This window comes from Salvia splendens, chromosome 8 (genome assembly GCF_004379255.2).
Source record: "Salvia splendens isolate huo1 chromosome 8, SspV2, whole genome shotgun sequence".
Taxonomy (NCBI): domain Eukaryota; kingdom Viridiplantae; phylum Streptophyta; class Magnoliopsida; order Lamiales; family Lamiaceae; genus Salvia; species Salvia splendens.
In genome coordinates, this window is record NC_056039.1 from 29,291,253 (window position 1) to 29,307,605 (window position 16,353).

The 16,353-nt window shown below is 39.9% G+C and overlaps 2 protein-coding genes and 1 non-coding gene across 3 annotated transcripts; 2 read left to right on the top strand and 1 right to left on the bottom strand.

The window, feature by feature from the left end:
* The first annotated feature begins 5,325 nt into the window (after window positions 1-5,325).
* TRNAW-CCA lies at window positions 5,326-5,397 on the top strand. Its single transcript has one exon. It is a non-coding gene; the product is annotated as a tRNA-Trp (tRNA).
* An 851-nt stretch (window positions 5,398-6,248) lies between these two features.
* Window positions 6,249-10,711, bottom strand: LOC121744868 (N6-mAMP deaminase-like). Its single transcript, XM_042138545.1, has 12 exons — window positions 10,538-10,711; window positions 9,014-9,112; window positions 8,816-8,886; window positions 8,505-8,596; window positions 8,358-8,417; window positions 7,938-8,168; window positions 7,778-7,854; window positions 7,623-7,692; window positions 7,415-7,528; window positions 6,983-7,049; window positions 6,719-6,823; window positions 6,249-6,614 (listed from the first exon to the last, which is right to left on the bottom strand). Exons 2-12 carry the CDS (start codon window positions 9,088-9,090, stop codon window positions 6,490-6,492), a joined length of 1,089 nt encoding a protein of 362 aa, XP_041994479.1. The 5' UTR covers window positions 9,091-9,112; window positions 10,538-10,711; the 3' UTR covers window positions 6,249-6,489.
* Window positions 10,712-14,610: 3,899 nt separating this feature from the next.
* Window positions 14,611-16,097, top strand: LOC121744869 (vacuolar protein sorting-associated protein 28 homolog 2-like). The gene is made up of 2 exons (XM_042138546.1): window positions 14,611-14,807; window positions 15,278-16,097. Exon 2 carries the CDS (start codon window positions 15,354-15,356, stop codon window positions 15,981-15,983), a length of 630 nt encoding a protein of 209 aa, XP_041994480.1. The 5' UTR covers window positions 14,611-14,807; window positions 15,278-15,353; the 3' UTR covers window positions 15,984-16,097.
* Window positions 16,098-16,353: the final 256 nt, after the last annotated feature.

A 16,353-nucleotide genomic window follows, 5' to 3' on the forward strand; every position in this document is an offset into this window, starting at 1 on the left:
CAGCCACCCCCACCTATGGTCCACCAGCCTCATCCGCCGATCCAGCTCAAGCCCCTCCCGTCGTGTATTCGGACTTTGAGAGGCAGATGCTCGCCATTTTGCTGCCTGGGTTTTTAGATTTAATCTAAATATGTTGTCCCTCACTTTTATTGTTTTTCCGATTGGGTAGGCGGTTGGGCTTTGTTGGTTTGGGTTAGAGGCTGTGGTTTTAGTTGGGTTGGAGGCTGTGGTTTATTGGTATGGGTTGGTGGCTGTGGTTTTAGTTGGGTTGGAGGTTGTGGTTTGTTGGTATGGGTTGGAGGTTGTGGTTTGTTGGTATGGGTTGGTGGTTGTGTTTTAGTTGGGTTGGAGGCTGTGGTTTGTTGGTATGGGTTGGTGGCTGTGTTTTAGTTGGGTTGGAGGCTGTGATTGTTTGTGTATACAGGAGGCTGTGGTCTGATGTTGTGTTGGCTGCTGTGGTTGTTTGTGTATGCTGGAGGCTGTGGTTTGATGTTGTGTTGGCTGCTGTGGTTTGCTGATTGAATGTTGCTGTTAATTGTGTTAATCATACCCCTGTGATGATTTGCAGTGTGTTGCTATTACAGATATGTGTTGATTATTAAGCCACCCCTCTTGTTTGGTTAGGAGGCTTATTTGTGAGTTGATATAAACAGCAATATCTTAGGGAAATAAAAACCATACATTGACATTACAACAGCCACCCCTTTACATGGTTAGGAGGCTGTTTTGTTAGCTATGCAGCCTTAGAAGCCACCCCATACACATGTATGGTTTGGAGGTTGCCCTATGATGACAATGTTCTGAGGGATTAGGATTTTAGAAGCCACCCCTATACATGTAGGTTTGGAGGCTTTATAAAAGTGTACAAAAAACAGTTGATAGCATAAGCCATACCTAATCTTGAGGCTTCCACATCCAACTACCAAAAAATGCTTCCTAACTTACCGATCTTAGAACCCTACAGCTCTACTGATACCTGAGATGTCATATGAGGTGATCTCATTATTTTCAGACTGTTGGAGGTATATCACTGCAGCCTTCACTATATGTTCTTCAACCTCCAATGTCTTTGGCAGTATCCCCAGCCTTGTCAACCTTTCTTTGTTAATGTGTGGAGTTTTGTAGCCATCCCCCCCTTTCTCCTTCAAAATCTCTGTTAAACATCCTTGAAGAGTCAGAAAAACATTGTTCAGTGTTCCTGCACTAAGTTCATCAAAGGCTGCTTGCACATTAGCCACCAACTCATCCACTCTCCGAGCCAATTTGTCATCCTGTATAGACTGGATGACCCTGAAAAATCCTAAATCCAACACATTACAATCAGGAGAGTTAGCTGGTTGGCAAATGATATGGAATATGAACCCATCTGTGTTTGCAACTGACTGAAATTCTGCATTATTATGGCTGATGTGAGGTCTGGCATTGTCTTGTTGGATGAATATTTCCTTGCTTATGTTATCTGGCCATTTAGCCTTGATTACTGGTATGATCTGCATCATTACCTCAGTGTGTGAGGTCTGGAGTATGATTTGATACAGTTTGAAATAAAAAATTGATGCAAAAACAATGTACCTTATGAATAAGGCATTCTCTCATTACATCCTTGTTCACTGATTGAATGGGCTTGGTCTCCAAGGTGCCTCTTGGTCTGTTCTTTGATTTTCTCATTGTTGGCTCTTGTCTTGTGAATGGAAAGATGACTATTTTTCCATCAAATATGACATCTTCACTTTCTCCAAAGTATGGTCTACACACTGCACACATAAACATCACCTTTGTGATGAACCTCTTTGACTTGCATGACCTATATGGTTCTTCCTCATCTGGCAGCAGGTAGTATCTATCCGTAGTCTTTGTCATGAAAAACCATTTTTCATCTATATGCACTACGTTGTGCATTGTGTGGTATTTGAGCATACCATTGTTAACAACAGGCTGAACATGAGTGAGAGCCCATTTCATTCTTGATACCTTGTTTGCGGCAGTAAGCAGCGGCTTAACAACATTTGTGTGTGGCCTCAGAAGTTCACATTTCACCATCCTGCCTACTGTGCTCTTACTTAAATCTAGCTTGAAAGCCATCTTGCGGATGCTAGATCTTTCAAGGACTGAAAGAGCTCTTACCCTGATTTGATCTATCTTAATTTCATCATTGCGCTTGAAGCCTTTAACACGATCTTTTATGCTCACAGGTTCACCACTTTGGATTTGCTTGCTGGCCTCTGCCCAGATTCGATGGACTGTCTTCCTGCTCACTCCAAAGTCATTTGCTGTTTTGACAAAACTTTCATATGGTATTTTACCTAAAAGGCTCGCTTGTAGCAGGATTTGTGCTATCAGATTCTTGGTGTCCACTCCTATGATTCGCTTGCCTTGATCTCCGGCAATGTCTCTGGCCGTGGCTCCGGCAGTTTCACCAGCAGCAGAATCCATAGCCCTATGATGAAAATTTTCTGAGGGCAATACTTCTAAAACTCTCCTTTTGTTGTGTAGGTAGTCCTTTTATAGGTAGTGGTAGTTGGCATTTCCCTACTAAGTTCCCTCCTAAAAATTTGGTTAGAGTATTGTGGGTTTTGGCATTTCCCTCCCAAAAATCTTTTGTGTGTAATTTGATTAAACTCTCATTGAGATGTTGTATGTTGTGGAGTTGTATGAAAGAAGAAATTGAGCAGCATGTTTAATTTGTAAACTGCACAGGTTGTCCATTTTTTTAGAGCAGTTTGTTTAAGTTTGTTGAGCATTTTTCAATTCTGCCATTTAATCCACATTAATTAAAAACTAAACATTGAACCAAAAAAATTTAATTATACTCACATTAAAACTAATTCAAGTTTTCCATAAAATTGGCAATGAAAAAGTAACAAGGTGGGCTCCATTTTCACTACCTACCTTCATTTAAATCAAAGTCAAACAAACATTTCTTAAAACCCGTGTCAGGTCAAACTGACCCGAAGTATCTGGGACAGAGGGAGTATATATTTTTCATGCACAAAATAGTTCCATGCACATACGCATTTTTACACATGCACACTCTTCGATAAGATTCAGAAGTCCACTTTATATGATTTACTCCAGTCATTTTTATTTTTAGAGGGAACATCTTTTTTGGTCCACGAACTTTGCCAAATTATCATTTTAGGTCCGTGAACTTTGAAAATATCATTTAAGGTCCACCAACTATAGATTAATATCATTTGAAGTATTTTTTACTATTTCCAAGTTTTTTTGGACGAAAATACCCTCAATACCTTAAAGTGTATATATTTTTAATAAATTTATCATATACTCATATTTTTTTATAAATATCTTTACAATATATTTTTGACAAACTTTCTAAATATAATTTGACCTTAAATATTATCACTTAATTTTGTGACATGCAAGTAAAATTGCTTCTTCAATTTTTTATATTAATTTTTTTAAAAATTGAATACATAACTTTTCTTTAATAATAAAAATTGAATAAAGATCTTTTCTTGCATGTCACAAAATTAAATGATAATATTGAAGGCCAAATTATATTTAGAAAATTTGTCAAAAATATATTGTAAAGATATTTATAAAAAAATATGAGTATATGATAAGTTTATTAAAAATATACACCCTTTAAGGTATTGAGGGTATTTTCATCCAAAAAACTTAGAAATAGTAAAAAGTACTTCAAATGATATTAACTCATAGTTGGTGGACCTTAAATGATATTTTCAAAGTTCACGGACCTAAAATGATACTTTGGTAAAGTTCGTGGACCAAAAAAGATGTTCCCTCTTAATTTTTATGTGTACCTTTTTATTTAAATTTTTTATTTTTATTAAATTTTGTACTTGTTGTCAATTATTTACTATATTTATATAAGAGTATATATACAACTATTTTTATTAGACATGAAAATATTATAAGGCTGGTAATAATCCAACCAGCATGACTCTGACAACCTTAATTTAAAAGTTAGATGAGCAATTTTTAACATTTGACATTTTTTGCATATACTCCTTCCGTCTTACGAGAAATGCACTCTTTCCTTTTTAGTCCGTCTCACAAGAATATACTTTCCAATTTTGGAAACTTTTTTCACTCTAATAAGGTGTGACCTATTCTCCATTAACAATACTTTAATTACTTTTTTCTCTATCTCTCTTATCTTTTTAATTTTGCATTAAAACTCATACCAAATCAAACGTGAATATTCTTTAGGGACGGAGGAAGTATTAAATATTCCATTGACACACCATTTCTCTAGTGGGGAAGAAAAGAGTTTATCTAATTCGAATGATGAGAGAAAAAGTGTATCAATGGAAAAATTTAATATACGCAACAAAAAATGTTAAATGTTAGAAAATTGTAATCTCCTTTTAATGAACTAGTCTAAAATAGCTTCTTAGGGCATTTTGAACAATAAATTAATTTAGAAAGTGTAAATATCATTTTAGATATATTATAGTAGTATTAAAGTTTAGAAATGTGTAAAAATATTTTTGCAAATATATCTAATACTTCATTCGTTCCAATAAGAGTCTTATTTTGTTATTTTTATCCGTCCCACAATAAAAGTTATACCCCCTTCGTCCTATAAAAATATGGGCATTAGGTATGACATAGGAATTATGACAAAATTGGTAAAGTAAGAGAGATGAGGAGAATTGTATGGTAAAGTAAGAGAGATGAAGAAAATGGTAGTTAGAGCAGTGTTAGTGGATAGTGAGACCTATATTATTAAATTGATATAACTTTACAAAAATGGAATGCACATATTTTTGTGGGACGGACGAAAATGGAAAGTGCACATATTTTTATGGGACGGAAGGAGTATTACACTTTTACCATAAATGGTAAATAGGTTACACATTCCACCAACTTATTCAACTCACATTTTATTATAAAACTAAAATATATAAGTGAGACTCATATTTCACTAATTAATTTAACTTATTTTTATTTATATTTCTTAGAAATCCGTGGCTTAACCAAATATGACTCCTATTACAGGACGAAAGAAGCAGAACTTGCTGGTGCGGAAAACAATACGATCGACATAAACGGCTAAGGTTTATTCTTTTCTTATTCCTTTTTAATCTTTGGAATATACAATAGACTTTGGTGATAGGCTTATAGCTACAACTTTTTGCCTCTTTCTTTAAAATATTTGGACCACTTGGACACAAGTTTGAAGAGAATTGCATTAATAAAGGTTCCCGACAGCCATAAGATACACACATAAGAGTATATCAGTTGAAATAGGATAAAATAAGTCTACAAATGTATTGATAGACATCTAGCTAAGGAGCAATGTATCTATTAATTAATTAGATGGTGAATTAACACCGAGGATCCGTGGCGCAATGGTAGCGCGTCTGACTCCAGATCAGAAGGTTGTTTGTTCGATTCACGTCGGGTTCAAATTCATTTCAATCTTTTTTATATTTTTAATTCGTGAAACCTAAATCAAATATTGCAGTTATGAATCCAATGTAAGACCAGATTCAAGACTAGTCTGAATACACTATATTTTTCGACATGGGTTACTATCTTGTATTTGAATTAAACAAACTTAAAAATATGACTGATATATAATTGATGAACATGCTACATACTCTACTTATAAGCCAAAAACTAGACATCATATCTCTGCGAATCAACTTTAAGGTTAAGATAATCATAACCAGGAATATCATTGAGACGGTCTCCGTGAGCAACTTCAACGACGGAGCAGATCCCACTGCTCCTCCTCTTCTTCCTTTTCCAATTCAACATTGAAAATCTGAAGCCACCCCCCCATCTAGAAGGCCTCTCTTGAGAGCTGGTCTCAGCACGCTCCAAGTCGACTTTTCTGAAGTAGTCCATCTCCCTCTTCACAAGTGATCCCATGGTGCCTCGCGTGCCCACCTCCAACAGCACCCTCCCACCGCTCATGATCAAGATCAAGTGTGTATGATTGAGCTTGAGCCCTTGGTTTTTGGTCTAGTCGATCTCCTCGTCTTTTCCTGCCGTTCAAATCTACTTAAATCGGAGAGCATGAGACTTCTGCTGGTCACAGAAGCATCTACATCATCTGCCGTTTTACAGCAAGGATGGAATGATTATGCTGCTATTGCAAGGGGTTATATCAGCACAGCACAGCACAGCACAACTCATCCCTCTTTAAGTTTAGAATCAGGCCATAATTACGCATGCATTGCAACTTACCTGGTCCACCTAAAAAAGATGCAAAATCGAAAAAAAACACACCGCATATATTTACATGCCTTATCTTACTTGAGAGGTAGTGCTCAAAATGATGATATCTCAAGAGTGCAATTGAAGGGAATGACTTTAGTTACAGTAGTGGATAATTTAATAATCTGAAACCAGCCTAGTTTAATTTGTAATCATTCAACTGCATCATATCTTCCCCTTGCAGTGATTTAAACCTTTGCTCATTTTGCGCACTGGTAACCTACAACGTTAGCTAAACAAATTCTTTGTTTAAGAGAGTTCAATTCACTGAGCAGATTACAAGTTGAGTTTGGTGTGAGCTGAGGCAAAAGTAGCCTTCAAATCTTCCTTTACTCTCTCACTTGCGAAAATGAAGTCTATGGCTTTTTGCGCAAGCTGAAACATCTCCCTCTTTCCAAGACCTTGATATCAGAAAGAGAGAAGAAAACATTAAAAATATTCATGATGCTAAACCAGGGCGTAGAATCAAATTCACGTAACCAAAATACAAAATAGGTAGACCTACCAAAGGCAGATGAGGCAAGGGCATACTCAGCAGATAGACTGGTAGAGAAGACCCCACAATCATCAGTGCACAAAATCAGAGGATGGTTTGATTTGTATAGATCAGCTGCAAGAAACATGAAGCTCTTACAAACTCTGTATTTAGTAATTTTTCTTTTCTTTTCATCAATGTGAAATTAGTATAGCACATTTGAGATCACCAACATTCAAACCATACTAGCATGGAACCTCAAAACAAAATTCGGAAAGGGTTGTGGAATCTAACCAAAGTGGTGAACATCTGCAGAAGCAATAGTTTCAGTTTTAATGTTGGATGTCAAACAAATCTCCACCTGTTAGTTTGAATGAACAGTTAATCAGGAACATAAATATTACATAAGCGCAAACACAACACATGATGCAACAGCCAATGGCGATCTATGTTTATATTTAAAGACTATTTTAGCAATATTGTTAAAACATGGTTGGGGTATTTGTAATGAGCATAACCATGTAATCTATGTTCATTTTTTAAACAAGTTTAGGAATGCAACGAAACAAATGAGTGGGGCGTTTGTAATGAGCATAAACCGAGTAATATATATTAAGCATGCCTTCTTACACAACAAAAAAAATGCGGCCACAAGTCACCCAAAAAGAAGAAGAAGATAAGATGGAGAAAGAAAAAAGAGAAGCGCAGAAGAAAAGAAAACTTTACTGGAATTTCAAGTCTTTTCAAAAGCTTCCAGTCTTCATCTTCAAGGCAACAGGCATGCCCGATTCTCTTGGGAAGAAAATCTAGCATTGCATGAATTTCAACTGGATTGGGTACCTATAAACAACTAGGTTGTAGAAAAAATGCTTAGAATAACAGCAATTTTGGCACCATGAGAAATGAAATTATAGAAGGGATAGATCAAATACACCTCTCCACAATGTAAGGTAATTGGAAGGCCTTGCTTTTTAGCAAATTCTAATGCTGGTAAAAACGTCAGCCTATACAAGGAAGAATCAGATATTTATCATCTCCAAGCAAACAGAATGTTGGTGTATATCATGTATGACAAGTAGTGTAAGCTACCATTGACCAACATTAGGGTTGCCACAAAGATCTATGCCCACTACCCCAAAATCTTTGAGTTCCATAGCAAGCTCCACCTTCAAAAATAGGTAACAAACCAAAGTTCTCCAGATCCGAACAACTTAAAACCTGGAATTCTTCTGGTCATAGACTAACTTACAGTTTCCATAGCAGCTTCAGCTGTCTCACGGCGATCGATACTTAGAAGTAGCCTCACATATATCTTCTTGCTTCCAATGCCATTGCATAAACCATCCACGGAATGAGAATGTGCAAAAGCACCTGTCTTCAGTTCACCAGAAAGATCTACCTCAACTGAATTGACAGATCTTATGCCCTCTAGAACTGCTTCCACGTATGAGCGCTTGCTCATAGCTTTAGAATCATTCCTCTGCATTTCAAAAGTGCACAGAATTATAAATTTAAAATCATACGTAGGCAAAAAGTGTAACAGAATTAGACACTTTGGATGCTCGGGGGTCGGCTGCCCCCACCGGCCCCCTAAATCCGCCACTGCATAATAACAAGATTATCTTACTCAGGTATGTGTCAAGAAGTCTTCAAGAAATATATGACATACCTTCGGAGTCGTTCTTAATTCCAGGTAGACGACATTGTCTGCAGCAAAATCCTCAATAACCTGTCCACATGAAGTTGAATATCATACAAGAGGGTGAAAAGCGTGGGGTACAGGACTATAGCACCTGAAATATATCTGCACTCTCACCTCTTTTGTTATCCTAGCAACAGTTTTGTGGTCGGTTGTAATAACATGAATCAGATCAAACATCTTGAATACTTCATTCAGAGCTCGATCGCCTGGAAACACACAACATTCAAGTCAGTTCTAGGTCAACATCTCACCTCAAATTTAATGTTCATCTTGGCTAAATCCATCAATGCCAAACAAAAGGAGGTCCTAATCTCAATTTGCAACAGTTGTGATTAAAACTAAACGAGAAGTTACTTAATAATTAAGAAAAAACTACACAGTAATACGAAATTGGGCATGATTATAACAGAAAGGGATTGCCATACTTTTCAGAATAACATGCTCGACGTCTGAGAAAATGATAGCACCTTTCTCCCCTAGTTCCCTAGCAAGCTCCCTGCACATGATAATTTTCCGGTTAAAAAGAAAAACCAGGTCAAATCTCATTTAACTATCAATATAATGTAGATTGAGTAGTATCAGCAGAAAATGAGAGAAATGAAAGATCTGAGAGTTGGGCATACAGCAATGTGGAGTCCCTGATTGAGCCATTAAGATGCGCGTGAAGTTCAATTTTGGGCATTGACACACACCAGTCCATGTCTCTCCACTTGCGACACAATCTGTAACACAATATTAATGATGTTTTACATGAAATACGAACTCAATTCCTAAACTTGAACTTAAAGTTAAGTCAAGCAAACAAAATTAACTTAAGATCTTAATCACACCGCACCTAATTATGTCAAAGTAGAAGAACAATTTGCTAGACAGTAAGAGCCTACCTAAACTTGGAATATATAAATCACAAGGACTCTCATGCTGCATGCATGCGTACAATGGGGCTCTGTACACAGACCCAGCCAACTCACAAATTGATGAAACCAATAGCTAACAAAAAGTTTCAGCTTCTACTTTGTGTGCATAATTTCATTTTTTAAGTTTATATGCTTTAAAATTCTCATATATCCAATTAATATTACTCCTGCTTTGTAAGCGTAATTTCATTTGTTTTTTTCAGGTCTCATTCACTCTTAGGAAAATCTCATTTATCAAACACTTTATATCATAAGGTAAACTTCTAAGAATGTAACAGAACTTTTGAAATCATAATGAAAAATTCTTATTCATTTTCTTCATTCTGGTCCACCCGATCTTCCTATTCTTTTATTTCCTAAGACCCAACAGTGTAATGCTTTCCAAATTAAATCAAATCCGAAATTTGGGCCTAACTGTAATCAACACTTTCAGCTCAATATTACCCATAAAGTCTCCCTCTCTCCTATCCTTCACCTGTCTCTCTCTCTCTCAACTCTGCAGATTGTGACTCCCTTCCCTTTCACAAATCTAAAATTCTTCCTCTCAAATATCTAACCTTCTTCTTCTCTAGACTCTAATAGATTCCCCAGGAAATTTTCTGCTCAACCACCACCCCGCCGAACGCCATTACAATGGCAACAGCACATCTACTTCCTTGAAAATTCAGGCGAAACAACATGCAACCGCTGCCCTCTTCTCTGACACAACCAGCTACACTGCCACCCCTCTCGCCCAAAGCCAGCTCCCCCGGCGCCATTCCTCCCCAATGGCTCCTCGGCAACATCCACAAACTCCAGCTCCTCTTTTCACTCATCAAATCACCAGGGTCCAAATTCAGTCAACAACAAAAGGGTAAAAAAAAATCCCCTACCTTTTCTCTCTCTTTAAAAATCTACTAATTCTTTTCAATCTCTATATCATATGTTATTATTGTTTAAAATTTTCTTTTCGATACATAAAACTAGTGTTGGCAGATCATGGAAATATAAGTGAAATGGTTTTGGTGAATGTGATTATGCTAAAGCAACTAGATGGAAATTTATCTGAGTGAAATTGCACATCAAAATTGATTGAGAATAGGTTGCTGTGGCTATTGTCTATTGATATACAGCAAGATAATACGTACTGATTTTTGAGTGATGAGGTTCTTGTTCATGACAAAATTAAAGGAGATTAATAGCAAAATTTCTACAGTGTAAATAGGATTAAAACTTGAGTTGAGAAATTACCGACTGAATCTTGTAGGAAGACTGCCAGCAGAAACTTGCTATGATAAACTTGGTGTGTTGTTTGAGTTGACAAATTGGGGAAGCTACAGAGTGGTTTCTGGTGAAGTAGTACTGTGTAAACCGCAAACTAACAGAATATCTGGATTTGGGGATCATACAAATATTCAAAAAATAATCCAGCAAATAAAACCCATCTTTAAATGAAATTTATAAATCAAAAGCCCAACAGTTTAACTTGGCCCAGAGATAATTCATGTTTTCTGAATACTGTGAAATTGCAATCACTAAATAGATTAGGAACAAATTAATTTAGGTCGTCCACGAGCCCAAGACCCGTAATATTTTATAAATTCAATTATACTTGAAGGAGCAATTCTTTCATGAATCATTATCTATTCAAGAAAGGAAAATTAAGACCAAACATACTATATGATGTACGTAGTATATTAGTGTGTATAAATAGGGCTAGATCAGTATATTTACGGTTTGGACCGGATTCAGAAAGCTAATTAACCACACGATCCACATACCTTACGAGTGGATCTGGTTGATTTAATCAGCATTATTAGTAGGAATTGATAAATACATCAAACGATCCAAATAAGAAAAATAATATCAGTAATTAGGCCTAACAAAATGGGTAGCAAGAATTGGGTATTTCCCGACCCAATAGCCGATAGTCGACAGGTATCCGGTATCTGCTAGTTGACAAAATCGAAAACGGGTGAGTATGGGGTAGTGCCTTTCGGGGATTGTCGGGTATTGTTTATACCCAAAAGACATAATTAATTACAAAATAAGTTGACAAATAAATAGATTAGGGCTTTGTAATTTCATTTTCACCTTATCTTTTAATTTTACACAAATGAGTTAACAAACCCTATTGTTTCATCTGCATTCACTCGTCACCACCGGACGACAACCTTCCTATGTTCGATGCCAATGCCAAGCATTAAGGTCGCTGTCACCGCCTTCCGCTCGACGCCGCCTCCGTCACCAACCGTGACTACCTACTTGATGACCGACACAAAGTAAGATTCGTACTACATGATTTTTTTGATAGATGGTATATGTTTTGTAATCAATTTTATTGGACTACAATCGGGTGAGAATACCACAAGTATTGAGTGTCGGGATATAGAGATTCCTACGCATTACTATTTGAAACCGTAGGCCGTTCAGGTTCCAAAATTCTAGAACCGCCGGTTCCAAACCAGAATCACAAAAAATCAGAAAAAAACCGTGTAATTGAACCGGAATCGCAAAAAACCGCCATAAATCAACGGTTTGAAATTGAACTACATCGACGGAAACCACCGGTTCAAAACCAAAACCGAAACTTGTAGTTTTCAAACCAGAATCGTAACCATGAAATATGCCCAAGGTTCGGTTCGGTTCCAGTTTGAGATTTTCTGAAACCGGAACTGACAGTTCAACATCTTGGACATGTTTACCTGGATATCCAACATAGGCATCATACCCGATTTGTTCATGGGACGAGTATCAAGTGGGATAATGGGGCCAGGTTGGGTATGAGTATCTGCATATACCCATTTTGCCCGGGCTGGCTATAATCGAACCTTTGTAGATATTGTATTGAATTGCAATTTCAACATTTGACTATAGAAAATAAATACATTAAGGGTTGTTCAGTTTGCAAAATTGTATTCGAGATTAAATATGTAGTGTGTTATCCGGGATTAAATATGCAGTGTGTTTGATTTATGAAATTCAATCCCACAACTAAATTGTATAATTATAAGATAATTAGTTATAGCCCTGGCTAAATAATCTCCTTACTCAATTCTAAATTATATTTCACCGCTATTTTAGAGCATCTCCAGTGACTGCCTTCCGGTAGGACGTCCGGTCGGACACGCGAAAGGGCTACCGGGACGTCCGCCGTTGGGGGGTCGAAGGTCGGGTACGGACGTCCCGTGAGGACGTCGGGTGTCCTCGGACGTCCCGGCGACGGGCGGGCGGACGTCCGCCCCTGTGGCGAGGGTCGGACGTCCGATAATTATTTTTTTTTTAAATTCTATATATACGGCTCGTTGAACTTCATTTCATTTGCACCACTTGTGTTAATAAGTTTCTCTCTTCTTTTACTACAAATTTCATTTCTACCTAATGGAGAACGATAGGAACTCCCCGGCCACGAGCGAGTCGCAGACTCCGACATTTCCCATCGATCTGGAGGGAAACGTTAGCGGAAGTGCGTCAACGGTTCCGGGAATGTCGGGGATGGGTGGAATGGGTGGGATGATGTCCCCTTATATGTACAATTGGATGGGTGGTATGGGTGGTATGATGCCGAGGGCAGCCGGGATGGGGGGCATGACCCCAAATATGATGATGCCGGGTATGGGGATGGGGGGCATGACCCCAAATATGATGATGCCGGGTATGGGTATGGGTGGGATGATGCCGGGGATGATGCCCGGGATGATGCCGAGGATGATGCCGGGGATGATGCCCGGGATGATACCTGGGGGAGGGGGTGGCAGGGGTCCTGAACCACTAGCGGACGATGTGTATCGGCCCGTGATGGATACGCTGTCTACTGATACCCCCTCCACTTATGTTCCGGAGACTCAGTTCACCGGCTTGGAAACTTTCTCTTTTGAGGAGTTGGGGCTATCTCCAATCAGGGAGACTCCCGATGATGTGGGGGCAGCTGCAAGGGGTAGGAGCAGGGGCAGGGGGACGGGACGTGGCAAGGGCAAGGGGAAAGCCCCGGGCTCTTCCTCTCGAACGGTGGCAGAGGAGGAGGATGAGGAAGAGACGGGAAAGAGGACGGTCTGGAGCCCGTAGGAAAACGTTGCGCTTGCAAAGGCGTAGGTGGCAATTGTCGAGGATCCCTATGTCGGTGCCAACCAGCATATTGACAAACTGTGGCATCGGATCGCTGAAGCCTAACACACACACAAACCGGCTGGGGCGAAGCGTCGCGTTCCCGAACAGTGCCGGAAACAGTGGGAGCGTTTGAGGCCTAAGCTTAGTCGATTTGCTGGCCTCTACCAAAACAATCTCCGTCAGGCAAGCAGCGGCATGTCCGAGGAGGATGTCCGGAGCCGTGCCTTTGCTCAGTACCCCGACAGAGCCTTGAAGTTCAAACAATTCGACCAGTGGGAGGCCTTCCTCGTGGTGAAGGATTCCCCAAAGTTTTGTGGGGGTGTCGAATCGGGCTGGGCGAAGCGGACGAAGATCAACGCTTCCGGTGAATACAGCAGCAGTGCTGATTCGCACGAGCTCCCAGAAGCCGATGAGGTGTCCCCGCTACCTCAATCAGACGCTCGCCGTCGTCGTCGCCCAGTTGGGCAAAAAGCAGCGCAGCGGAGGGGTCGGGGAAGCAGCAGCGGAAGCGGGTCGTTCGAGGTCGAATCGGAGGCCCCTGCTCCTGCGGAAGATATCGACCGCCTCGCCCGCGCGCAAATCACCCAAAGCTTGATCCGGACCATGCATAGGTGGCATGGCACGACCGATGCGACGTACAAGAGGATGTTAAAGGATGTCATCGATGGATGTCGGCGCGATTTGGGGATGCCACCCATTGGAGATGATGGCGCTGAGATAAGCGGAGGGGACGACGGGCCCGGCGCGGGCGACGGGGGCGGCACTGGTAGCGGAGGCGGCACGAGCGACGAGGACAGCGCGGAGTGAGTCGGGGATGTTGGACTATGTATTTTTCTTTTTTTCATGACTATGTATTTTACTTTTTTTCTAAATTCTCTTTTTTTTTATGTTTTATGACTATGTATTTTTGCCCGTTTTTTGGTTTTCCGTAATTTTTCCCGTATTTTGCTTTCTCGTACTTTTTGTTTATATTAAAATTAAATTATTGTGATTTTTTTTATTGCGGGATGTCCTAGTGGGAAGGGCGATGGGAATGAAGGATTATGCAGGGGATGTCCTAGTGATGTGGCAATAGGGTGGGATGTCCTAGTGACGTGACAGAAGGTGTTTTTGGGATGTCCTAGTGGATGTCCGAGTGGTCGGACATCCGCCCACTGGAGATGCTCTTATATAGGACTGCGATTCACACTACCGATTTATGATTATGAATAGCGATTTTCTACAGGCAATTTATGAATAGCTATTTTTCGACAGCGAAAACGAAGTGGAAGACTGCAAGAGAAGGAAGACGACTATGAATAATTTATTCTGAAATACTAATGATTAAATCCCACACGCAATCTCAGACTGGCATAAAACCTGCTCTCCAATCTGCAACACTCTTCCCATAATTCAAACCGCGTCTTTTTTCCCTGTAAGTTCTTCCATCTCTCTCTAGATTTTAATTTGTTGGATTTCGTTCTTTGTTATGGCTCTTCCGGTGAAACCTATGTTCTGAGATAAATTTGATCTGTTTATATTTTACTCCATAGTCTTGTGGAAGAGTATTATGTCGCTTCTGGGCGATGATTTGTTTCTTCCTCGATCCTAGAAAATTCCGGGATTATGAAGCTCCATCCAAGCGATGAATATAGGGTTTCGGAATTTAATGACCTTTTTAATATAGGTTTTGAGTGCACAGTAATTTTTTCATTGATCTGATATGGATTGTAGCGAATTTTAAATTTGTAGAAACCTGCCCCTGTTTATTCGCTTATTTTTAAGTTGCCACCTGCAAATTGGGGATTTCTTCCTACTGTTTCGAGCGTGTAATTCTATTCTTCTGGGAATAATTGGCAATGTATTGAGGATTATGAATCTGATGTTTGGTTTTTGAGCTTGCAGTGATAAAAGTGTGCTTCTTTTTGCGCGTGTCCCGTTCTCTTCTCCAGTCCGATATCTACATACATATCTATGCTATATGGAGGTTAAGCTATGGAACGACAAGCGCGAAAGGGAGATGTATGAAAATTTCGCTGAGCTCTTTGCGATTATTAAGGCAACCGAGAAGCTTGAGAAAGCTTATGTGCGGGACGTGATATCTCCAGCGGAGTATGAGGTCGAATGCCAAAAGTTGATCGCCCATTTCAGAACGCTGTCTTCCACGTTGAAAGACATTGTGCCTAGCGTTGAGAGGTTTCACGATACTTACCAGATGGATTGTCCTGCAGCCATAAACCGGCTTGTGACATCTGGGGTTCCTGCAACCGTTGAGCACAGGGCGGCTGCTGCCACAACACATACTACATCGGCTGCCATTGTGGCCGAATGCGTGCAGAATTTTATTACTGCTATGGACTCCTTGAAATTAAACATGGTTGCTGTTGATCAGGTCCACCCGCTCTTGTCTGATCTCTCTGCTTCTCTCAATAAGCTTTCTATATTGCCACATGATTTTGAGGGGAAGACAAAGATGCGGGATTGGATTGCCAGGTTATCGAAAATGGGTGCAGCAGATGAGCTTACTGAGCAGCAGGCTCGGCAGCTGCACTTCGACCTGGAATCATCTTACAACTCATTCATGGCAGCACTGCCAACTGCAGGGACATAGTTGTTTTGCTGGACAAGGTTGTACATAATGGATACATTTGTTTTCATGTCTGTTATATTTCAATATGTATGTTTGGAATTCTGAGTGGAACTTTGGTGGAGCAAGTATTGTTCAGCACCGGTTGCCGACCTTTTGATCGTATTTTGTGCTTAGAGCATCCACAATGGCGCCTAGCGCACCGCCTAGCCGAGCGCCGGCGCTAGGCGGTCGCTAGGCGAACCATTGGAGGATCCGAAAACCGCCGAGCGGTTTTCCGGATATCAATTTCGCCTAGCGCTAGGCGGTCAAAAACCGCTGGGCTATGCGCTGGGTGATCCGCTCGGCTCCATTGCAGCGCCCGGATCGTCCAACTCATAGCCCAGCGGATTTT